Raw genomic sequence first — 25,095 nt, 5'->3', positions numbered from 1 at the left:
TATTTCTTCTTCTTCTGTTTGCACATGCTTTCCATTTAATATGGGGAGTGCTTTACTACATGCATTTGACATTATTCAGATGTCACAAGGGCCTTTTCAGGAAGCCATAGAATAGTCCCTAGGCACAAGAGTGGCTAGATATAAATGTGTATGTAGACATATTTATTATTTCATTTCACTTCACTTATTATTCCCTTACTATGAACATCTCACAGGGGTTTCACAATAAAGAATAAGGGCAGTAAAAGCATCTGCAATAAAACAGTTTCATATTCAATACAGAACCTGGCTGGGATACAATCAACCCAATGTCAAAGAGTCAGCAGAGAAGGCACCTGTCTGACATGCAATGGGAGGGACTTTCAAAGGGTAGGTCCCACCACACTGAAGACCCGATTCCAACACTGTGCAGAGAGCAGACCTCCTTATAAGGTGCTTTCTGCAGGATACCCTCTCATGTAGGGTGCCGTGATTGGTTGGGTATGTAGGGATGAGTTAATATTTTAAGTAAATAATAGATAAATCAGTAATAAACACACCTCTCCTTAGTTCCCCTTAGGAATATACAAGTGGATGCTTGTGACATCAGCACCCATATGAAGAAAAACAAAGTCTAGCTATAGCTGGAGAACAAGGTTGTATGGATAGATCACTCCATATTTGCTCTGTGCCACTTTAAAATGTTTCAGTGTATCTGAAGAAGTGTGCATGCACACGAAAGCTCATACCAAGATCTGACTTAGTTGGTCTTTAAGGTGCTACTGGAAGGAATTTTTTTTGTTTTGACTATGGCAGACCAACACGGCTACCTATCTGTAACTGGAACTTTAAAATGTGTTTACCCATAATTCTGGCCTGTATTATTTCCTCATTAATCTGGCCTTTAACAATCCTTTATGAAATCTGCATTTAAATGCACTGAAAACAAAGTTCTCTTAAAACATGCTTTTTAAAAAATGTGCTTAGATATAACCTCTCTCACCACCAAAGAAACACAAGTGAACGGCAGAGAACCTGCACAAGCGACGCTGACACAAAACCCCAAATATATTAAGTAAAATAGAAACATTGCCACCCACCCCCACCCCCACTCATCTTTCCCCCTTTTCTTCCTAATGTCTCAACAAATGAAACTGATCTGTAAAAGTGTTACTTGAAGAGAGAGAGAGAGAGAGAGAGAGAGAGAGAGAGAGAGAGAGAGAGAGAGAGAGAGAGATTTTTCGGAGCCAAAATCTGCAGGGTGACCGCTACTGGGAATCCAAACCACATGGCTACCTCTACAGGCATGCTCAGCTACTTCCGTGAGCACAGGTTTTTTACCAACTGCAAGAAAACACTTCACCCTTTCCCAAATGATGGTATTCAATGCCCACATGGGATAGACCCATGAGGATGTGCCCTTACTTGAATGTGTAATCATTTATTGGGTTGGGTGGTTAAGGTTCAAGATTTTGGTATGTAATATGAAACTGTGTGAAGGGTACTAGCTTGCTTCAGACATTCTTTACCTGAGCGCTGTAATAAGGGGGACTGGGCCGAGAGGGGCTTTCTGTACTCATGGAGGCTCCTCACACATTTTAGAACCCTGACTTTTTAAAGCAGTTTAAGTAATGTCTTAAGAAGACTACTGTAGCAGACACACATAAGACACAGAATATGCTACAAGTATTTTAGACTGGTAAGGGTGTCAGGCTGCATCCACATATAGCAGTTATTCTGTTTCCCTGACATTTCCCTAATTGTTAATTTCCATGTAATATATGACCTTTCACACGGTGCAAAAGCCACTTCTGGAAATTTAGTGGAGTATTGCGGAAGTTTAGTGCTCATTTCTGTGCTAATTGGTTTGCATACGCATTAACCCAGAAAATTGTGGGAGTAAAGTGATGATTTTTAAGGCATGCTGGCATACCATTCTTTCCTGCCATTTTCATGGGCGAATCATGTGAGAACAGAAGTCCACACATGTACAAAGTGTGAGGGAGTAGCAATGTTGTCCAATATCAGTTAAAAAGCCACCGTTCCATAACACAACACTTACAGGCATATGAAAGGAATGTTAGAAAATGGGGGCAGAAACACTAGCATTATAATCAGGAAAACTAATGCAACATTCCCCATGTTGGAATATACCCTCTGTGTTTCTTATAATTATCCTAGATTGCATTTGGTACTGGGTCAGATTTCTGCCACCCTTCTCTACTGCACACAAAAAGTTGCACTTCTTAAGCAGAATCTAACCCAAGATGAGGTGCTCATAAATATGCATACGGGTTTGATTGCATTTAACCCCAGTAATTTAAATCAAAGTATGTTAAAACTCACTCTGCACAAATTTTATCACCAACTTGGTAATTGCTTGACAGCAAATCTGATTTTAGGCAGGGAAAGCACTCTAAAGCATGATGAGGAAACTGCTCTCCTGGCATGCGCGCTGGGAAATATTAAACAGTCTGGGTGCAGAGAGTAGAACAGGCTTCTTTGTCTAAGCACAATCTGTTTAAGGAGTCTGTTCAATCTTGGCTTGAACTCTAATGTATAAATTCATTCCCTAATAATGCATGTGACCTTTCCCACCCAAATTGACCCAACATTTCCCTATTTACAGCCTAACCCTCAGGCAGGTGGATTTGGAAGTTAGCTCTGGAGGGCTTACGGTATTTCATACTTCAAGCTTAAGATTGAAGATTCTGAGTTCTAATGAAAGAGACATCTGCTGGTTTGACATCAAGATGTTAGAAGCAGAAACCTTACTGCCAAAGCTTCTAAGAATGGTGTTCCCCAACTTTCTACCCTGGGGCCCACTTAAAATTACAGCCTCTGTAAACCACAAAATGGTGATGCAATGACTTTGTTGGTCGCAAAATGGTGGTAGTGGAGAGAGAGTTCAGCATAATTAGTTGGTTTCCCCCCCTTTTAAAAAGTGATAAATTCTTTGGATTTAGTTACTTTCTTCTGAACATCAGGCTTCAAGAGGAAATGCATCAGAGCATTTGTTGCAGCCTATGAGCTGCACTTAATTTTCTATCTGGCTATGGATTTGTGTGAACCATCCCATTGCCTCACCTATTGCATGGGGATATTTAAAGTGACCCATTTGATGGGGTTGTCACAAAGATTAATGAGATAATTTAGATTAAGTGGTAGAAAGAGTTGCAAATAAAATATTGTATAAATGCTAAGGATCCAATCCATCCAAAGATTTGCATATTTCTTTGAAATCAATGGAGATTCAGAAAACTATGTATGTATCCTTATGAAACCAGATCAGAATTTTGTGAAAGTCTTTATGTTTCACAGTTGCTTTTAGAAATGATCATATTGTAGCAGCAGTCCTATACACACACATTTGGGAGTAAATCCCAATGAACCCAAAGTGATTTATTTCTGAGTAGATATGCACATGGTTGCACTGTAGGTCTTGCACTGATGTGTTTTCTTTCAGACTCTGTTCACTGGTATGCAGCTCTCTCTCTGTGTGTGTATGCAATCCATTTCAGTCAAAATAATGCAAATTTCCCAGTGGAGCTGCATCCAGTAAAAGCACTTTTTACTTAAATGAGATGCAGTATTAACTTGTGAAAATTAAACTGGATTGGGGGGGGGGCAGCATGCTCCGCCCCAATGTCCTTGCCTTTTATTCATGCCAGCCTTTTAGCCTTTCTGGTTCAGATATTCACTTACAAGTAGATTGTGCCAGATCACCAGGTACTTCTCCCCCACCCTAACAAGAATGCTCACACTGTTAAAGGCCTAGTATAAGAGAGGAAGCCGGGATTTATCATAGTGACCATTGTTGTGCTATCATCATCAATATTTTTAAAGGGGCCTAACGTGCTGGATGCATCCAGAGATAAAAGTAAACAGGTTACGTCTTGCAGACTCAAATTCAAAACCTTAAAGACCTTAAATTCAAAACAAGAAATAATGACAGGGAGATGCAATAGGACATTGTCTTCCTGTAAGCTACCAGATATGCTATGTAAAAGAAATATAGCTGGAGGATTTTGGTGTAATGGTGGTTCATTTCATTCTACTCTTCCCTCCTCACCCACCCCAAATAGGAATAAAATAAAAATCTAGCAATGTGTGCTGATGCAGCAAACTGGATACTAGAGTCTTGACCTTGTGCGTCTTCACATGACTCTTTTTTCCTGAAATCTCCATAAAGTTTATAAGAAGTTGATAGACATCTAATGGCTGCCATCCTGTCCACACTTTTTCAGAAAAAGCCCCCTTGAATTCAGAAGGACTTGCTTCTCAGCAAGCATGCATGTAAGGTTGTGCTGCACAAATCTTTCAATCCCTGAACATGGTTAAGGCAGGAAAATGTCTTCCTCTTTTAGCAACTAAAACTAATGCACTCTTAGAAATGTTTTTGGCGGCTCTACGCACTAGTAAGACATCTGTTCACACATGAGCTGCTTTGTCTGGCAGATTTTTTCTGTGAAAAGATGATTTTATGATACTGTGCTGATGACATGGTTAATACATCCTATCTGAGGTATTAATTTGCCTGTCACTCTATTCATATCCCTATTGTCTTCTGATCCTTAATGCTGGTGTTCTGTTAATTTAAGCATAACGTTTCTTATACTTTAACAGAGTAGGGAATCCAATTCAGCCCAAGGGCCACATTCCCTTTGACAGATCTAAAAAATAAAATTGATAGGCATATATTATATATTATATAGTATATAACTATTTAGCAGAGTTAAGACAGCTTGGAAGCTGGAGCCAAACCTTCCCCCATAGTTTCAATCACAGACCACTAGCATAGCTTAAAAAAGCAAAATAAAATACACAGGAGTACCACTGGTAAAAGAAAAAAAGGTTATTCACTTACAGTTACTTCATGTTCACAAGGATGGCTTTGGATTCTATGCCTACACCGTGAGCAATAGTTTCATGGCTGACTTGTAGAAGAGAAGAGCTGAGGGAGAGAGCAGAAGGAAGTGACAGAACATATACCGTATTTTTCGCTCCATAGGGCGCACCAGACCATAGGGCGCACCTAGTTTTTAGGGGGGGGGAAATAAAGAAAAATAATAATTATTTCCTCCCCCCCAACCTGGGGCTGGGGCGGGGGAAACCCGAGCTTCCCCCAACCCCAGCCCCCAGAACAGGTCCAGGAGCGGCGGCAAGATTGCGCGCAACCTCGCCGCTGCTCCCAGAGCTTGCGAGGCTGGGGACGGGGGAAGCCCGAGCTTTCCAAGCCCCCAGAACAGGCTGCTATCCGCAAGCCTTCGGAGCCTGAAGGCTTGCGGATAGCTGCCTGAAGCCTGCATTCGCTCCATAGGACGCACACACATTTCCCCTTCATTTTTGGAGGGGAAAAAGTGCGTCCTATAGAGCGAAAAATACGGTACATTTAGTGGGAAACCACAAGGTATATTTTCCCTGACTATCTGTTAGTCTCAGCACTGCCCTCTACTGACTGGAGACATGCAAGGTTGCTTATGCAGTGGTACCTTGGTACTCGAACGCAATCCATTCCAGAAGTCCATTCGAATTCTGAAACATTTGAAAACCAAGGCACAACTTCCGACTGGCGCAGGTGCCCCGGAAACAATAGCCAACCGCCACATCGGATGTTAGGCTTCTGAAAAATGTTCAAAAACTGGAACACTTACTTCCGGGTTTTCCGCATTCGGGATCCAATTTGTTCATCAACTAAGCTGTTCGAGAACCAAGGTTCCACTTTACTTAGCACCTTTTAGTGAGACCAGAGGAAAAAGTGGGTGGAGCAATGAATGTGAACTCCCCTTCCCCTTTCCTACAGCAGGCTTATGAAACAGAATGAATATCTGTCCATCAAAGTGAAAGTGCAGTTACGCACACCACTCTTCACTCCCACCAACCAAAAATGCAATCCTTCCTAACGCAAACACCCGCCACACATACCTAAACCCTTTAAAATAGGGATGGAGAACCCTTGACCTTCAAGCTGTTTCTGAAGTACAATTCTTATCACTTTGCCATGCTTGCTGGAGCTGATGAGAGCTGTAGTACAGCAACACCTGTGGGGCCAAAGGCTCCCTACACCTGTGCAAAGTTACAGATCTACAAATTTGTCCAGGGTAGATATCCAGGATATCATCCTGGGCATCACAAGGGGCAATGTGGTCATCTGACTGCACAGCCAAATGAAAGTTCTGTTAACCTCACTCCATGCTGAAACTCAGTTTGGACATCAGCTGGTAAGATGCAGGTGCATTAAAACTGTGATTAGTGTGATAAGTCTTACTGCTTCATCAATGCAAATATGATTTGCTTTGGTATAGGAATCTTTACAAGCTACTCAAGTTATATGATGAACTCCAGAAATAGTGTTAAAATGTGAACCTAGTCCGCACTGAATGTAGCTATTGACTCTGGTTGATACTGTTGTTTTTCTTCTTCTCAGACATACAGCAATGAAATCAATAAGCTTCTGGTCATTCCTCATATTACTTGAGGTTTTCCCATCAACTGCTTGGGGATGGATGGAATCCAATGGGAGCAAGCAATTTTATTCTGATACTGGGAGGCTAACACATGAGGTATGGTCTAACTTTTCCTTGCTTTACAATGGCATTTCTTCTCTGTTCTTCTCTACATTGCTAAACATCCTTTCCTGAAACCCAGATTATTATTATATTATATATATTATTATATATTCAGAATGTGAATAGTCTATACTATACAGGTAGTAGTATGATTTAATGGCACAATGTCAGTTTCCATGTTCTGCTTTAAAAACGACACAACTTTACTAATCAGATTGATATCCCAACTTTCCTCTATTGAACTATATATATATTTCCTATATGTGGTTTTCCATTTAACTTCAACTACAAACATGGGAGGTGTTGACTTTTCCCAGAGAGATGTTGACTTGCCCCAGAATACACAATAAACTTCATGACTGAGTGGGGACTTGAGTCAAGATCCCTACAACTCAAAATAGCCATTTATTCTGATTCAGCAGTTCTCTGCTGTTCTTCAAGAATCCAGGAAAGCCCAGACGTATGGCAAACCTAAGATCCACCCCACCCAACAACATGCTGCTGCTTTTCACTGATCTAAAAAATAATTTTCTCATGAGCTCTGGCATGAGAATGGCAACTTCAAGTGAGCTTTACCTGGGCTTGAAATAGAAGTGAGAAAAATGACAGGCACAGAAATTATCTCAATTAGCTACCGTATGGATGAGCAGATGATAGTCGGAGTTGGGCTACCAGTGCATCTCATTTGTGTATCACATTGTTTTATAAAAGGACAAATTTAAACTGCCAACATCTGATGATGAAACAGAGCTTCCTACCCAATAGTAATAATTCTGTTCTTTGCTTTGAATAATATTTTGATTCATCAACACCTTTTATAAAATGCAATATGTTCCTAAATACAAACAACATAAGTCCTCTGTGTTTATGCAAAATTTACAAATCAAGGTTGCACAAAAAATCTGGTCCTCATGTTCATAAACAGACCGCAATATTTAAATTAGCTTACATTTCTTCCCTTCTATATAGTGACAAGGAAGTTAAAAGCTATCTGCTAGTCTCTTTGGGTTGTAAATTAATGGCAATACTAATTTAGGTCCATGGTTATACTCTGACTGGAACTTTCTAACCACATGGAATAAAATTCCAATAGTCGTTTTTGAATATTGTATCGAGGTAGTCTCCAAATCACTCTGAACCAAAACAGGCTGTTCTCCAAAGCAGTGAATAGGGATGCAAACTAAATCTCATGTTTAGTATACGCCCCTAATTTCAATGGCCCTTAAACCCAAACAATGTATTTATAGGACTGCAATATTAGCTCCAGAAAGGAAAAACAACAACATTTTGTTGTTTTCTTTCCTTTGAACATTTGCATCCTGCCCTTCAATTCAAAGTATATCCTAGGTGGCTTAACAATATTTAAAGCATAGAAATGTATAGATACCACATGAAACACCATGTTGCATATACAAGAGTAAGAACGAAAGATAAAATTGCAGCATATGGCTGGAGGTTTAAAAACCTAGGGAAACAAAAAGGTAGTTAGAAGAGCATGATTTTAAGATTCAACATGCAAGGTCAACGACGACAACAGTCTGCCAAAAATATTCGTACTTCAACATTGCTTATAGTCTGATGAGTGTTCTCCTGAACTACGAAGTTACATTCAACATTGCTGCTTTTCAACATGAATACCTTTCAGTCACAGAAGTACAATCAGGGCCTACCTGTGGAGCAAGACATATTTCCTTAGCAACCAATGCACTCTTATGTTCAAATACCTGTCAGAATTGTCCTTTTGTGTACTTTGGAGAGTTCTGGCAGAATGGAAGCTGTGACGGTTTAACCACATACAACACTTTTCTAGTTCCAAACACTTCCTGACAGAGATGGTCAGATTTTTCCAGAAGCATCTCTCCAAGAACATGGCACCTCATGAAAGACTACCCTGTTTTATAAGACTCAACAATCGGTGACTATCCTACAAGTGTAATTACAAAGGGAAAGGACTTAAAAATATATATCCACTGCACAGTAAGTCATTGGCGTGCTTTAAAACTAAAACTTATTTCATTAAGAAGACATTGGGTGTCTCTTAACAGAAGGAATTACTGGAAATGCCATCAGTGGATTGGTTGCACATTGAGGTTTTGCATGCCTGTGAACCATCATAATGTATCCCGTGGAACTTAGAATTCTAGAATTGTAGATTTGGAAGGGACCACAAGGGTCATCTAGTCCAGCCCCCTGCAATGCAGGAATCTTTTGCCCAATGTGAGGCTCAAACCCATGACCCCGAGATTAAACGTCTCATGCTCTACTGACTGAGCTTATCCTGGTAGCAGCAGTAGAGGAAGCCTCTCTGGCACCTGGGACGGCACGCCCAGGGGCAGGGCGAACCGCCCTTAGGGGTGGGGTGAATAGGGCAAACTGCCCATAGGGGTGGGGTGTGCAGCACCCATAGGGATAGAGTGCATGGCGCCCATAGGGGTGGGACGAGGCATGTGACACCCTTAGGGAGGGGCAGGGAGGGGTGGGTAGCACCATAGGGACGGGGCACGCCATGGGGCCTCAGCCACCCTACAGCTGGGGGGAGGCAGTGGGCAGACAGAGTGGAACCTGCAGGTGTCCGAGACGTGTGGCTTGAGTGTGCTGCAGGCCCAGCAGTGAGTGCCACCACCTGCCATTTTGTCACCCCCCTCAGTAGGGGCACCCGGGACGGACTACAGCTCCTGCTCCTGCCTTGGTACGCCCCTGCCTGGTAGGCTTCTTTTTTTTATCTGACAAAAGCCCCGTGCCCTCTGACTTTATGGAGGGGATCTTAGGAGATTGTGCTGGTAGGAAGAGCTGAAAAAAGCACCCATACATAACACCACACAAAACACATTAGAGTCCAGTACAAAGATGGAGCTACCTTGAATATTTCTTAGCTTTGTGTTTAGGCCACATCTTCACTACACATTTAAAGCAGTCATAACTTTAAACAGGGCTCATAAACAGGGCTTTAATCCCACAGTTCAGTTTAACCACATAGGTACCTCAGGTTACAAGCACCTCGGGTTACAAACACTTAGGTTACAGAATCCGCTAACCCGGAAATAGTACCTCGGGTTAAGAACTTTACCTCAGGATGAGAACAGAAATTGTGCGCCGGCAGCAGCAGGAAGCCCCATTAGCTATAGTGGTACCTCAGATTAAGAACAGTTTCAGGTTAAGAACAGACTTCCAGAACGAATAAAATTCATAACCAGAGGTACCACTGTACAACTGACTTCTGAGTAAACATTGCTGAGATGGCCCTACTTCCAGATGTTTAGTCTTTAGCCTGACAGCCATTGAAGAGCTGTTCTACTCCTTGGATTTGTATAATTAAGTTTCAGGCTTTCTATCCAGAGACAGAACAATCTGTACCAGCTCTTTAAGAACAGTAGTAAATAACAACAACAACAACAACAACAACAACAACAATAATACCCCACCCATCTGACTGGATTTCCCCAGCCACTCTGGACGGCTGCCAACAGAATATTAATACAGTGGTATGAAAGCATTCTTTTAAAATACATCTGCCATACTGCTTTCAGCTCTGACCCTCTCACTTTATTTGGTATAGTGTAGCAACTAATGCTGCAGGGATATTCCCATTGGGGGTCATTAAATGGGACTTACTTCTGAAGAATCATTCAGAGGATTGTGTTCTGCGGCTGTGAGCTATGTGCAAAAGGAGCACCTGTTCCATAAATCACATCCTTACGTTCTCTTACTTATACCCTTCTCTTAGTCCTGGCCTACTTTACAGAGCTGTTGTAAGGATTCCAGAAAGAACATGCAGGAAATGCTTTGAAACATGGTGGGAGTGTTTTTGTTGTTTTAATCCATTAGGTGAATGAGTGTTTGTGTTATAAATATTCCTGCTAAATAATATGTGACAGTATAATAATCCATACTGTCAAGGGGGTGGGGGGAATGGATGGGTGGGAACCCTCTTCTCCCCGTCCCCCCCAAATCTGACACTGTGTTTTAATAATACTTTCCTTATCAGCAGGAACCATACTTCAGCATTAATCAAGAGCTGGTAACACAAAGTGGTCATTGTTTATTTCAGTTTGACAGCTGGAGGCAGTCTTTCATAACAGTAGAAAAGCTATTTGTGCTGAGATGTTGTCAAATTGTATCAAGGTTCACCCAGGTGCTTCAGTTCAGGTGCAATAAGGCTATGCACTAGCTTCATAAGATAGCATTGTCATATAAAAAAGCATTTTTAAAATGATGGCAATTCATACCTGATAATGCTACCGCAACCTCCTTTTGGGAGTGCAGTTTGCACAGCAGTGAATATCTTGCAAACAATGCTCCTCAAAAGAGCAGGAGACAGTGACTTTGGCATAAACAATAATTATGTATTTTAAATTCATTTATATTGCATTCATGGGGGTGGGGAATAATAGATTCCGAAAGTGAGGTCTGAAGAGAAAATGTGGTGCGTGCTAAACGGCATTCAAAAGGATTTGCAGAATCTTGTTCATGAAGTGGTTTGGCAAAGCGAATTAACGTCCTGAAACCAAGACGACACATCAAAACATGTGCCATTGCAGAATTAGATTTTTAGCTCTCATTATGTGCTGTCTTAAAATGATGCCTAGGAAATAAACCCCATTTATAATCCTCCATTTCAAAACTTTGGTGCAATATTACTCTTCCTGAGGCAAGATATTTCACTATCATTTATTTCAAACCATTTGGCCCTGGATTTGGATGTAATCAAATATATTTAGGAGAAATGTGAAGGATTTAAGATAAGTGGGAACACTCCCCTCCCCACATTAAGAAACACTTGAATATTAAAATTACCTTTTTGCAGTGCTTTTATTCTGGGGGTACGCAGGGGTACGCACACCCCTAAACATATGGTGAATCTTTGTACTTTAGTCCATTTACTATATTTCTTTTCCCCAATTTGAACTATAAAATGGTGATTTTCTTGAGTCAAAATGAGAGTACCCCTAAACATTTTTTTAGGGGGGAAAAGCACTGCCTTATTTTTATATCTGTGTACTTCTTCAGATCTTCGTATCTGAAGAAGTGTGCATGCACATGAAAGCTCATACCAAGAACTGACTTAGTTGGTCTTTAAGGTGCTACTGGAAGGATTTTTTTTTTGTTTTGAAATGATTGTGAGAGTGAGAAACACAATGTGCAGACACTACAGCTCTTAAAGATAGGTAGCCGTGTTGGTCTGCCATAGTCAAAACAAAAAAAAATTCCTTCCAGTAGCACCTTAAAGACCAACTAAGTTAGTTCTTGGTATGAGCTTTCGTGTGAAGAAGTGTGCATGCACACGAAAGCTCATACCAAGAACTAACTTAGTTGGTCTTTAAGGTGCTACTGGAAGGAATTTTTTTTGTTTTGACTACAGCTCTTAAAGTTGTGGTAGAGAATCTCAGACCTGGGGGCCAAACAGGGTCCTCTAGTTCTCTCTGTCTTTATTATGACTTACTGTAATTTATGTTTACTAAATATATTTCTGGTCCTTTGAACTCTTCCTAGGCCACACCCCTCATTGCTTTGCACCACATGTTTTTGCTTGGCTGGAATGTATCTTCAAGCTTGGATAATGTCCCTTGCTTGTGAATGGAGAATTTAGAGGGATATGTGCTTATTTGTGTAGAAAGCAGCCTACTGTACAAACATAAATTTTGCATGTGTTGCTCTGTCCATTTGACGTTTTACATAAATTTGGGGTACATAATAAATAAACAACAACAACAACAACAACAATTTTTTATTATTTATACCCCGCCCATCTGGCTGGGTTTCCCCAGTCACTCTGGGTGGCTTCCAACAAAACACTAAAATACAATAACTTATTAAACGTTAAAAGCTTCCCAAAACAGGGCTGCCTTCAGATGTTTTCTAAAAGTTTGGTAGTTATTTTTCTGTTTGACATCTGGTGGGAGGGCGTTCCACAGGGCAGGGGCCGCAACCGAGAAGGCCCTCTGCCTGGTTCCCTGTAACTTGGCTTCTCTCAGTAAGGGAACCGCCAGAAGGCCCTCTGCACTGGACCTCAGCTGGACTTTATGTTTAATTCCCCCTTAGTCTGTGCCATTCTGAGCAATACATGGTGACTATATGGGAGAGTAAAGCAAGCTTCTTGTATCAGGCAAAAATCTAGGAACTTGGCTCAGAGTCAATGGCTACAGTGAGCTTACACAGGCCCACATCGAGATTGTGGCCTCTCCTAGCACACTGCTATCCACTGTGTTTCCTTGACAAAGACTTTGAGCTTTGAACAGCTATGTGATGGGCAGGAATTCAACAGGTGTGCCTTCCTGTTACGGCAGCTCTGCGCTGGATAAACCTATATGTTGGATTAATAGTAAATACAAAGTCTACAAATATTGTAGAAGTTAGACGTATAGCAATAATTTATTGTTTAAAATATATTCAGATGAGTTCTGTTGTGTTGGTAAATATATATTTTGGAGTGGTTCACCAACTGCCTTTCAAATGTAGGAATTCACATTTTGCTAAGGGTTCATAAATCACTTTGAAGCTTGACACTGATCTTGCTAATAAGGTGTTGGTGTTTCTATCTAGAAATGTCTCTATTGACTGTAAATTCCTTTTTGAGAGCATGTTCCTGCCTGTACTTGTACACAAAATTTGTCAGTGTTGGTGTCAATAATAAGACAACTTGAGTTAGAGTGTAAGTATGTAAGTATATGATCATTGTGCTCATTCCCATTTTCAATTTCTTCTACAATTGAAACGGAAACTGAATGGGAGATGAGGTCTGTGAGGCTACTGTAACATCCATTGTAGCCGGATACTTAAGTATCTACTTCAACATATGCAAGGACATTGAGAAGAATTAACTGCAGGAAAATGGCCAAGCACTGTCAGCTCTTGATGGCGTTTCCTTAGCTTCACTCTGCTACTGTACTATGATATAATCATGTTTACCAGAAATGAGACCCACTGATTTCAGTAGAATTTTATTTCCACCTGCATATCTTCATGATCTTGTTTGCGTGCCGCGGTAAATAATAGTTTATGGTTTACTGTGAACATAGAATCATAGAATTGCAGAGTTGGAAGGGACCATGTGGGCCATTTAGTCTAACCCCCTTCAGTGCAGGATACTTTGCTCAATGTAGAACTCAAACCCATGAGTCTCATGCTTTACCAACCTTGGGTTTCTGGGGCCATGGTGCCATGCAGCGTGCATGGCCCTGGTATTGAAATATGTGGGTGCCAAGTCCCTTCATGGAGAATTTTGTGGGTGCTTAGGCACCCAGTGCCCCAGGGAGTTGGCACTTATGTTACCAACTGAGCTGTCCCAGGCTGATGTGGGCTATGTTGTTCCTCCCCACAAGTATAGAGAAGAAACATAACATAATCCCTGGCTTAGCACTGTGCCTCAAACCAGGCTCAGTCGTTTGTTTCACTCACTGAAACAAACCACAGTCTGTAAACCAATGAAAATTCTGGACTACCTATTGTGGTTTGGAGCAAAATAAACCATGATCAGAGGCGAAGAACAAAGCAGCCCAGATCAGACACAAACCATTCACTGTGGTGTTCTGTGACATAAGAGGTAGGCCTATATTTCCCCTTGTAGGCGACTGTCTGAAAAATGTTTAATTGGAAGCAAGTTCTTTTTAAAAAATGGAGCATATCTTAAGATAAACATGATTATAATGAGGCTGTTACTTTCTCTAGCTCTCAATATCTTTGTATATGTCACTTTTGTGAATGAAAACATTTTTATTTTTAATGGAATCATTAAATTAATATTAACCATCTGATTTAATGTAAATGTGATCTTCTGAAAAGTAAATGTAAACAGAGTGAAAAATAAATATATTTTTCTTTGCAGGAATCCAGAAGCTTTGAAGGCACAAGAAGAAAGGGTAAGCAATTAAATTTTTATTTTTAAATTTTTTTCTGGAAAATGTAATCATTCAGATTTAAAATAGGCATCTTTTTAAACATTTTACATGCTTACTGGTTACAAAGCATTTTTTTTAAAAAAATATCATCCCCAAATGTTGCTCTGGAGCAAAATCTTATCAACATAATATGCTCAATATTGAGAACTGATTTCAGTGTATGAAACTTTTCACTGTCTCTTAATTGTAACAAACAACTGTTTAGATTCAACTTCACAGCCATAAATGTCTTGGAACTTTATATGATAAACTCTATTTGATGTTCTGTGAAAATTCATTTCACAAAAGGGAACAAAAAGAAGCTGCCTATAAAGGAGATTGATAGTTCAAAACCCGTAGACATAAATAGTGTCCGTTTGGTGAATATTTCTACATAGCATCCTGTTCTGATACACTGGTATATTAATTCACTTTATCAAACTATAGCATGTGTAGCAAATAACAATGAGCACAAACAGCTAAGAAAAAATGCTACTCTGTTTTAACTTGAAAAATTGTGGTAATATGCTTGTTGTACAATGTGGTTATGTACAAAGGAATCAAAGTACAGGGAAACACCAAACCACCCCATGGTTTCATAGTTTTAATTGATGGGGGTTTCACAGAATTGCAGTAGGCTGGTGTTGCGGAAAAACTGTTTGCTTTATGTTTGGGAAGGGCTGTTTGTAAACGTTCATTTGGAGGTTACTTGGTTATAGATGAGGCTAGTTTTCTAGATGGATTAGTACTGGAAGCAAAGCGTGTTGCAGTTGTATGGATTGATGGCCTTCATTGTTGCTCTACAGCAATCCATCTCTGGTCAGTGCGTATAACTTGATAAAATGCAGAGGCTAAAATGTTTGAGTCCGCTGTGTGTTGTAATCATCGCCCGTGTCCATCTGTACCCAGTTGCCTTGAACAACCATTCACTTCGCTTCACTTCACCTTTCAGTGGAGAGAGGGGGAGCAAGCACAACAAGTGTAGTAAGCAGCTGTTTTAATTCAGCTCTTGTCAACTGCCTCTCAAGTTAAAACCAAAAGGTTATCGGCAAAACGTCTCAGACAGTTGTGTGATTGCATTGTGATTGATGGCTGTCTAAGGACATGGAAAGAGTCATGAAGCGCTGACTAACAGCAGCAGCCAAATGCATTCCTGCCCTGCGAGCACAAGGTTGCAGCCAGTGGGCTGAGATTATGTGGTCATGGGAGGGGGGGGGGAATGTTGAGAGAGGGGAAACTGGAAACAATAATGGATTCCAGGGTGTTTGACATTAGGAGTGTGTGAATTGCTCAATTATTGGTTTATTATTAAATTATTTAAATTATTAAATTATTGAATTTCTGATATATTTTTTTCATTTTTCAAATCTTAAATTCAGTTTGCCTATTTCTGCATCAGTTTGCATTTTAAATAAAATGTACATAAAAATCAGTGCACATTTCTCCCCAAATACACATTTTTGTATATATTTTCTCTAATTTACACATTTTTGTAAGCCATTTATTTCAATACAATGCATTTTTGCACACCGCTTTAACTGATGTACAGATTTCCATGCACACGTTCCTCTAATATATGTGTTTTGGAGAAGTGAGGTAGTGTAAGGTTTACAAAATTTGGAGATACTCAAGTTCCAAATCATAGCTGTGTTTCAGTTCACATCATGCTTTGGGGAGTGTGAATTAGGTGGCTTCGCATTACAATGCAATCTGAAATGAATCCCCACCCCCTTTCCCTAGTTGGCACAGATAACATAATGTGCAAAACTGGGACAGCAATATATAAGGGGTGAACAAATACCTTCAGATTTCCATGTTTTCTTATTAATTGGAAGCTGTCTCAAGCTGTTCTTTATTAACACAGACAATGGACAGCTGGCTGAAAAATGGCTATCAAAGAGCTCCACTCTATTTACTGTTAACTTTTCAGTTTTGTTTAACAGATGTTTCTGGAATGCCTAATATATCTCTGTAGAAATGTGAAGTGGGAAACAGTTCTCCAATAAATAGATGGCTATAATTTCCTGTTTTGTCTGCACTGTGTTTTAGATGAGACTGTAAAACATCAGCATACAAATTTTCTTGTGACCGAAGGGTACCACATGGGCACCTGCTCTTGTCCATACTTGCAAGAGTTTCAAACAAACAAGGGGGGGGGGGAGGCAAGCAGCTGTGACTATAATTGAATAGGCCTTTATTGAACTCCAAGAACTCTGAGTCTTATGATGCTTTGCTACAAATGATCCAATAAATGGGTACCTAAGAACTATGAGATGTCTTTCCTTGAAAGACTGAAATGACACCCATTTTTCTGAATCTTGCTTTCATTTTGAATCTCCTCAACAGGCAATGCAGGACTTGAATGAGTATTGCAGCCCATAAACTTGGAAGTATAGCCACTCTGCAGCTGTGACTGGGGCATGGCAATATTGTGAGATGCCAGCAAGTCTAAGTCTAAGCCTTACTTCCCCCCTCTCCCCCTTTAGAAGGCAATCCCTCAGCTAATATGTGGGATGTGTTAATGTCTGCCATCTTGCAGCTCTTTGGTGTAGTGCCATCCCTTGCTGCTATTGCCCACTATCATTGACTGCATACCAGTACATGGCCAATTCTGAATAAACCAATAGTCCCAAGCTGATTTAGTGAGGACTATATCCTCACTAAGATGGCATGAATAAGCAAGCTATCAAACAGGCTGTTAGCATTACTTGCCTCAATTTCCCTTTGGATCTTTGTGCCAAAAAAAGGGCTCCCAGAGTGGCTTTCATAACACAGAAAAGGCAGTCCCTGACCCCAGGTTTACAATCTACAAAGACAAGACCCAACAGGGGAATGGACTGGGAGAGAAGAGGAAATAGACAAACTCTGGTTTAAGTGGTTCTAAAGACCAACTAGGATAGAAAAAAATCAAGAACAGGAGGCACCAACAGTTGCTTGTCAGCTGTACAGATGGAGTGGCCCTGCATCCCTTCTCTTATTCATTGTTATAAACTGCCCTGAGACCTTTTTGGCAAAGGTGGTATATATACATTTTTGAAGAAACAAGAACTGTGACTCATTGGGAACTGGATACAGAGGTTGCTCAAGGTGCTAACTATTGAGTATTTTTTTGTTCTAACTCCTCCCTCCAAACATATTTTGGGAAGGGCTTTAGCTCAGTGGTAGATCATCTCCTTTGCATGTGAATGAGGTTCAGTCCTTTGATTCAATCCTCAGCATCTCCTGAGCTAGATGAACCAGTTGTCTGACTCAGAATAAGGCAGTTTCCTATGCTCCTATGCCAATTATTATTTTTCCCCCCTAGTTATCTACACCTTCCAGAGAGATGAAGGGATAGTGGGGTTGTGTGAGAAGTTATAATACTGTCATTTTTACATTGAATTTGAATGGAATAAATAGCTGTGGAAGGAACAGAGAAGGATTGCTCCTTCTCTCCCTTCCCACCTCAGCCTTTGCAGTTGTAGTCATATTTTGTGACATTGTGTTTGCTTTCATCAAACACTTTTTCCAATACCATCTGTCAAAGCAAGCTCCCTTGAATTGTAGACAGCAGCACAAACAGTCGGATGTGAAGAGATTCTTCAGTGCCAGCCTGAACTCTGCCTATCTGTAATCAAAGTGTGTTTGGAGATTTACAAGCAGTGGCAAGGAAGTCAACAGCAGAATGTTACTCAGCCTGATAAATATATGGCTGGTCACAGAAAATATCGGAGGGGATTAGCTAAACCGGTGTGGGATTTTTTATTCTTCTCTTCATATCAGAAGATACTGAAGCACTTGCCCGTCTGCCCTGATATTCTCCCATAACAAAAAAGTCCTAATTATAATGTACTGCACTTAGAAATAAGTTACATAGATAAATCAAGTGATTATTAAATGTTATGTAACAGCAAGATGACAAAATGTGTAAGAAAACAGGATAGCCAGGTTGGTGATCTTTTGGAACAGAGTGTGTTCATCTGGATATGTCTAATGCACATAGCAAAGTTTTGATTGAAGCTCTGGACTTGGGTCTCAAAGTTGTTGTAAGAGGCAAAGAAGTGGTCCTCAGCAGTGGCAGATGGCGTCCATTAGGACTAGTATGGAGGAAGGCAAGGAGCCAAGGGATAAGTGGAGCCAGAGCCAATGACAAGTAAAGCCAATTAAATCTATTGCTATCCCTGTTCTCCTCCCCACTGCTGAGTTCTACACTCTAAGGCTAAGGAACAGGAAGCAGATAGGCAGCCCCATCCCCTGGGATGGTTGTAAGTAAGAAAGCAGGTAGGTGGTGGGTAGCTGAGGACAGCCTGAACTAGGAGGGGCAATGCCCCATTCATTCAAACTGAGCAGCCTCCACTGGTCCCCAATTCACAATGGTTACTTCAACACAGAGCTTCTGAAAGCAGTGCCCCTCCACAATAAGCTGGATGCTGAATTAAAGCTATATTTCCACATAGCAAGTCACATGGTGCACTGTGATCTTTCAGCAATGCTCTTCCCCATGGTCAACAACCTTCTATACAGTTGTACAAAATGGGTGCCCCTTTATACCAAAGAGCAAAGACTTTTGGTCTAGTGGGAGATGCCCATGAAGGAGGAGAGGAGGGTATTCCCCCCCCCCCAATTCCTGCTGCAGCTCCCAGTGTTCCCGAAAAGTCTCTTTTGAAGTGTGCCTCCCCACCTTTCAGAACAGATATTCAGAAGGCAGGGAAAGGAAATTGGGAAGAGAGACACTTTCTCTTTCATTGGTAGATATCTGGCTGGAGCAAGTGCACGAGTATCGATTGGATTCTACCCCATAATGTTTACTGAAAAGTGAGTTTCATTCTTCAAAAATTCCTTCTATCTTCCTCCTTGAAAGATATTACATAAACTAAAACTAACTAAAGGGCAGAACATGAATGATCATTTTCTTTTCCTTTTTTATTTTTTTGCTATATGGCATGATTTTATTGTGTATTATTAAGGCACACAATTGCTCAGTGTCACCAGTATATGCTCATCTGGCTCATCTAAGAAATTTCAAAGAACCTTTGTTCTAAATAATGATGAAACTCATGGGTGAAGAATACTTTTTTTTTCAATATATCTTTGTTACTTGTAAAGGGGAACTTTGTATACCTTATTATTCTACTGTATTTTTGTACTTTTGTCCTTCTAGGCTGTGATGTTTTATGGTTTACATCTTTGAGTCTTAATTTTCTTACTTTTTGCTATATTTGCACTTCTTAACAAAATCAATAAAATATTTTTTAAAAAATTATTCCAAGGTTTGCTTTACGGAATTCCTGCCCTTTATTTCTTCCTGTTCACACACAACACAAAGATTACGGATGAATATGTATTCCATTAATTGCCACATGAAGAGCTTGCTTAAGATGCTCATTACTGTACGTTTCTGCTCCTTTGGGGGAGGAGGCTGCAATTCCTAACCTTCTATCATTTTATCCTAATTCCTATATAGAAAAAAAGCTCTATGATGCTATCTTAAAATGAAACATCAATCTTGTGCTAGTAACTTATTACTGTTCCAGGTCTGCAAAAGTGGATTAATATGTTCTACATGAAATATTTGTGAAATCATACAATTGTAATGCTGGAAGGGACCCCAAGGGGCATCTACACACAATATAGTGTGTGTGTGCTTATGTAGCAGATAACAAAAGCAGTGAGGCAGCTGCTTGCGCATGCATCTAATTCTCACTTTCTGTGAGAATCTGTGTCTGAGACTGGGTTTGTTCCCCCACCATATGTTGCTGGGTTCCCAGACTCCATAGTATTTCATCTCTAGGGCTGCATTACCTCACTGGTATCCTTCTAAGGGCCATAGATGGGGCCAGAGCAGGGGTCAGCAACCTTTTTCAGCCGTGGGCTGGTCCACCATGTGGTGGGCCGGACTATATTTTGAAAAAGAAAAAAATGAACAAATTCCTATGCCCCACAAATAACCCAGAGATGCATTTTAAATAAAAGCACACATTCTACTCAAACACACTGATTCCCGGACCGTCCATGGGCCAGATTGAGAAGGCGATTGGGCCCTATCTGGCCCCCATGCCGTAGGTTGCCTATCCCTGGGCTAGAGGCAAATGCTGGGATGGCCAGAAGCAGACATGGACAATGCTGTGGATGTGACCCTTAACCTTGTACAGTAGGCTGCACTGCAGCTACACAAAAGTGAAAGGAGTCTACACCCACCTGTCTCCATCCATAGAATCATAGAACTGTTGAACTGGAAGAGAATCTGGGGTCATCAAGTCCAGCCCCCTGAAATGCAGGCATCTCAACTAAAGCAGCCATGACAGATGGCCATCCAACCTCTGCTTAAAAACCAGTGTTTCTGTTTTCCTTTGGGAACTGTTGAAGAGTATGGTATTTTAGGAGAGCTAAACACCTCTAGAACTCCCACTAAATGTGAATGTTTCCATTTTCCTGTACATAGAGCTGCATAAAGCATATGTTTTAGAGCTGATTCTTAAGGCACAATTCACATATGAAACTCAGGCAACTTTGTCCTGTCATGTGCCATTCAACCGGTTAATTGATTATTATACCATTTATGACTTGTTCCACACTGTTAAGGCCCATTCTTGCAAGGTTCTAGGAAATCTGCAGAAGGGCTCGAATTGCCCTTCTTTGCTTCTGATATCCATGAAGGATGAGACTCTTCTTAATAATATTTTTTTAAAGAACCATACACATGCCTGAGTGAGTAATTGTACTAAGCTTAAGAGACCTGGATTCTCGGCCGGGGCAAATTACAATAGCTTTCTACCTCCTCTCCCCTGTTTGTTGATGAAGCTATTCAATCTGGCTTGGAGACTCCAGCCATAATTATTCATTTGTTTATATTTTGCTTGCAGCCATCCATTCAAGAAATTGGTGTCAAATGATGGGGTTTTTTAAGCCAGCCAGCCAAGAAATGATCGAACCAAGTTTTCCCTCTCCGCTCATCTGTCTAACTTTAACAAATGACATGTATCTTGAGGGTTATCAGCAGATGAATAAGACAGAACTGTGCCTCAGGTTGTTGTAGTAGATAGCTTTAAAACCCTCTTTTTTAAAACATGCATTAAATCCAGAAATGCTCAGGTGCAAGTATGCATTTGTTTTACAATGCTGTGATTTAACTTATTTCAGTTCAAACATTTAAATAATGTACATTTCATCTAGTACTGCAGATAAGCGGTAGCAAGGCTGTATTCTTTTTAATTGGAATGAATAAGAACTTTGCATATTCTTTATTTATTTGCTTCAATGTTATTTCAGCTTCAGGAAAACAAATATTTATAGGGTTTTGTCCCTCTGAGTCCCTCCACTAATGGGATCTAGCAGAAGCTTTCATAAGCACCCAAGGAGAAGAGATGTTTTTCGCAAGAATCTCCTCTTTCTTCTAGTCCTCTGTGGAACTTCCCATCTAGTCTAAGGTTACCATATTTTTTTCAATGAACCTGGGGACACTTTGAAACTTCAATGGATTTTGTATGGGGACTGTTTTGCAAATCCGGGGACTGTCCCTGGGAAACGAGGACGTCTGGTAACCTTAATCGAGTCCCAAAGAGCCCTCAACCCTCTGGAACCAATGATTATTCATTTACCAAAAGGGTCATAACTTCTGCTGAAATTGCCACTTTAAAACTTGTGCCAAGTCACTTCAGTGAATTGTCTATAGATCATATAGGAGCTCCAGGTTCTTTTCCACATCAAATGGCAATGAAATTATCATGAATCTGTGGGTGCTAGACACTTCTAAATTCTTGGAACAGTAAGTGTTAGAATTTAATAGAAGACATTTGAAGGCAGCTCTGTTTAGGGATGCTTTTAATGTTTGATGTATTACTGTATTTTAATATTTGGTTGGAAGCCGCCCAGGGTGTGGGGGTATAATTAATTAATAAATTATTATTATTATTATTATTATTATTATTATTATTATTATTATTATTCAAGGCTCAGAGTGTTAAAACTGGGGCCAGACCCATGTATATTAAGTTGTACACTGGACACTTCTAATTCCCTGGAATTAAGTCAAACTAATCTTCCAATGTGAGGTGATGGATCAGAAGAACTGGACGTCAGATGGCAAATGGTTGGGGCCCCTTTCCCTCAACCGATAAAGCCAGAGCTTAGGGTAGAGTTAGGAGTTAGGTGACCAAGATGCAAAGCAGCACCCAGAGCACAATGTTTGACATCTGTTTGTATCCAAGGAGTTCTAGCACCTGGAACCCCTGAAATCTCACACCACTCAGAGATTGGGCTGGCATGCAACAAGATCCATTGTACAAATTATTGAGAGAAATGTGCATTGAACTGGTCAATTAACTGTTACACTAGTTGCATTTAAGTTTATTTGATTGTGGTCATAGTAATTACAATGAATCTTTGGCAAGCAGCACCTGTTGACACTTGGTTCCAGCTGCCTTTTGAGTCACTCTATTCAACTATAGTGGTTTCTTGTGACAATGCAGAGACAAAGAATGGCCAGTAAGGGATGAAATCTGTGAATGCTTCTCCCACATACAATATTTCCTATATATGACCATTCAAAAATAAGTCCCATTGAATACAATGGGGCTTATTTCCAGGAACATGGATGTTGGATTGCAGCCCTAATATGCAAAAAAATGTTTGGGGAAAGAGGACGTTGTGTTGCATTCACTCACATGCACTCTGAAATGATACAATTTGACAGACATTTCACAGTGTCCATTTGTTTGCCCTTGCAGAACTGACCCATATTTTACTTGCCTTGGAGAGGGACATTTCCTTGGGCATATAGTATAGTGCTGCATGTGTTGGGACCATTGTATTGTGAATTTTTCCTTTCCTCACCAGTGAATGTCACGGACTGTGAATTTTCTGCCTATTCTCCAGTGTGATGGTCAGACCTTGCATGGAAATGGGCAGAAAACTATGCAACCAACCTGGAGAAAACCACGAGGGTGCTGTTCCTATAGGCTAGAGGCAGCCAATGTGGTGCCCTTCGTATCTTTTGGACTACAAATCCCAACAACCCCAGCCAGCATGGTTAATGATTCAGAATGATGGGAGTTGTAGTCCACTGTATCTGGAGGGCACCACATTGGCTAGACCCATGTATATTAAGTTGTGGGCCAGTGTGCTATAGGCAGTGTAACCTAGAGACTGATTCTCAGGGGGCACTTCTAATTGTATAGTAACTTGCATTTTCAACTGACAGATCATTGTGCTTTCAGTCAAACTAATGGATCAGAGGGGCAGTTACTTCATACTGGATGCAGCACCATCCTCTCAAACGAAAGAACCAAAATGTTAAAGCATTTAGCAAGACAAATAGTAGTAACACAAATCTGTGCCATATAATAATTAATACATTAATCATTCTTGCCACAAGTTTGGTAACACACATTACCCAATGTGGACAGCTTTATCAGGAGGGAAAGCAATTGCTTTCCACATTATTTATTTTGCCCATTTTAGCAACTCTTCTCATGTGGATAGTTGCTGCAACTGAGAACTCATTTCACTCTTTCTGCAGCTGTTGTCATTTTATATACTTCTTCTTTGGTTTTCTATTTCCCCCTCAGCATTGCCGTGAAAGTTTAGTGCCCAAAGAGGAATATTTGACTAGGAAAACATAGGGTATGAATGTGTAACTTGTACTATTTTAGCACGTGACACTATTGACAATTTTATCCTGCCTCGTTTACAGCTTCCATTAAAGACTTGCGATTAGTTAATGGTGTTGAAAAATGCAAAACACCACACACAACAAATGTCACTGTGGTGGACTTCTAGGGACTGCTCTGCTGCATCCTCTATTTCCTACCTGCTTAGATGCAGGATCAGGGCCAAAGTCAACAAGGCTTGCCAACAGAGCCAGTGTGGGGAGCCTTTGGCCCTCCAGTCATAGCTAAACTACCACTCCCATCAGCCAAAGCCAACGAAGTTGATCAGAGTTTTACTTCAGCAGCATCTGGAGGGCCAAAGGTTCCACATGTCTGTGGTAAGGAATAGCTAGGAGGAGTGTTTGTAAGCATAGAAGATCTGCAGTTTCCCCTTCCAATTAGGTGGCATGACTGGTCAGATAGAAAACACCTGGGGCCAAACATAGCTGCTGACCTTCACACGCCCTCAGAGCTTTCTGTAAAAGAAACACTGGTGGAAGGAGGGAGACTGACAACACAAGGGCTAGCCAGAGTTGCCATTGACCCAAACACAGAGAAAGCTCCCAGAAGGAGTTTCTGTGGCTGGTTGTCAACATAGAGAGTCATGTGACCACCTGCCACACCTAACAGATGCTCTGACTGGGGAGCTGTGTGTAAAGAGACTGGAGAAGGAGTCAGAGAGCTGCTCTCCCGGCATGAAGGAGCGAGTCATGCTAATTCCCCAAATGAGGTAAGCACAAACATGAAATTAGACCTCTTTGTCTCAACCTTAAGAGTTTACTTATCTAGAAATGTCAGAAGTTCTCAAAATTAGAGTTGCAAGAAGAGGTATTTTCCACACACACACACACACACACACACACACACACACCTCCAGAAAATATATAGAGAGAGAGAAAGAGAGAGGGAGCTTTTCTTTTTCTGGGGGGGGGGGGAAAGAGATACCCCTAAACATTTTTTGAATCTTTGTACTTTATCCATTTGTGCATTTATTTTCCCTGATTTAAACTATAAAATGGTGATTTTCTTGAGTCAAAATGAGAGCAC

General features: G+C 40.7%; 1 protein-coding gene across 3 annotated transcripts in view; it reads left to right on the top strand.

The window, feature by feature from the left end:
• Positions 1-25,095, top strand: part of FSTL4 (follistatin like 4) — a 350,480-nt gene that overhangs the window by 8,590 nt on the left and 316,795 nt on the right. For all 3 annotated transcript variants that reach the window (XM_081893316.1, XM_081893315.1, XM_081893314.1), the window contains exons 2-3: positions 6,407-6,542; positions 14,371-14,404. In XM_081893316.1, the coding sequence (XP_081749442.1) occupies positions 6,417-6,542; positions 14,371-14,404 (160 nt within the window). In that variant the 5' untranslated portion in view covers positions 6,407-6,416. The remainder of the gene's footprint in view (positions 1-6,406; positions 6,543-14,370; positions 14,405-25,095) is intronic.

Source organism: Podarcis melisellensis (genome assembly GCF_964234715.1).
Source record: "Podarcis melisellensis genome assembly, chromosome: 2".
Taxonomy (NCBI): Eukaryota; Metazoa; Chordata; class Lepidosauria; order Squamata; family Lacertidae; genus Podarcis; species Podarcis melisellensis.
The sequence above is the reverse complement of the archived record's forward strand: the minus strand, read 5'-3'. Positions and strand labels throughout refer to the sequence as shown.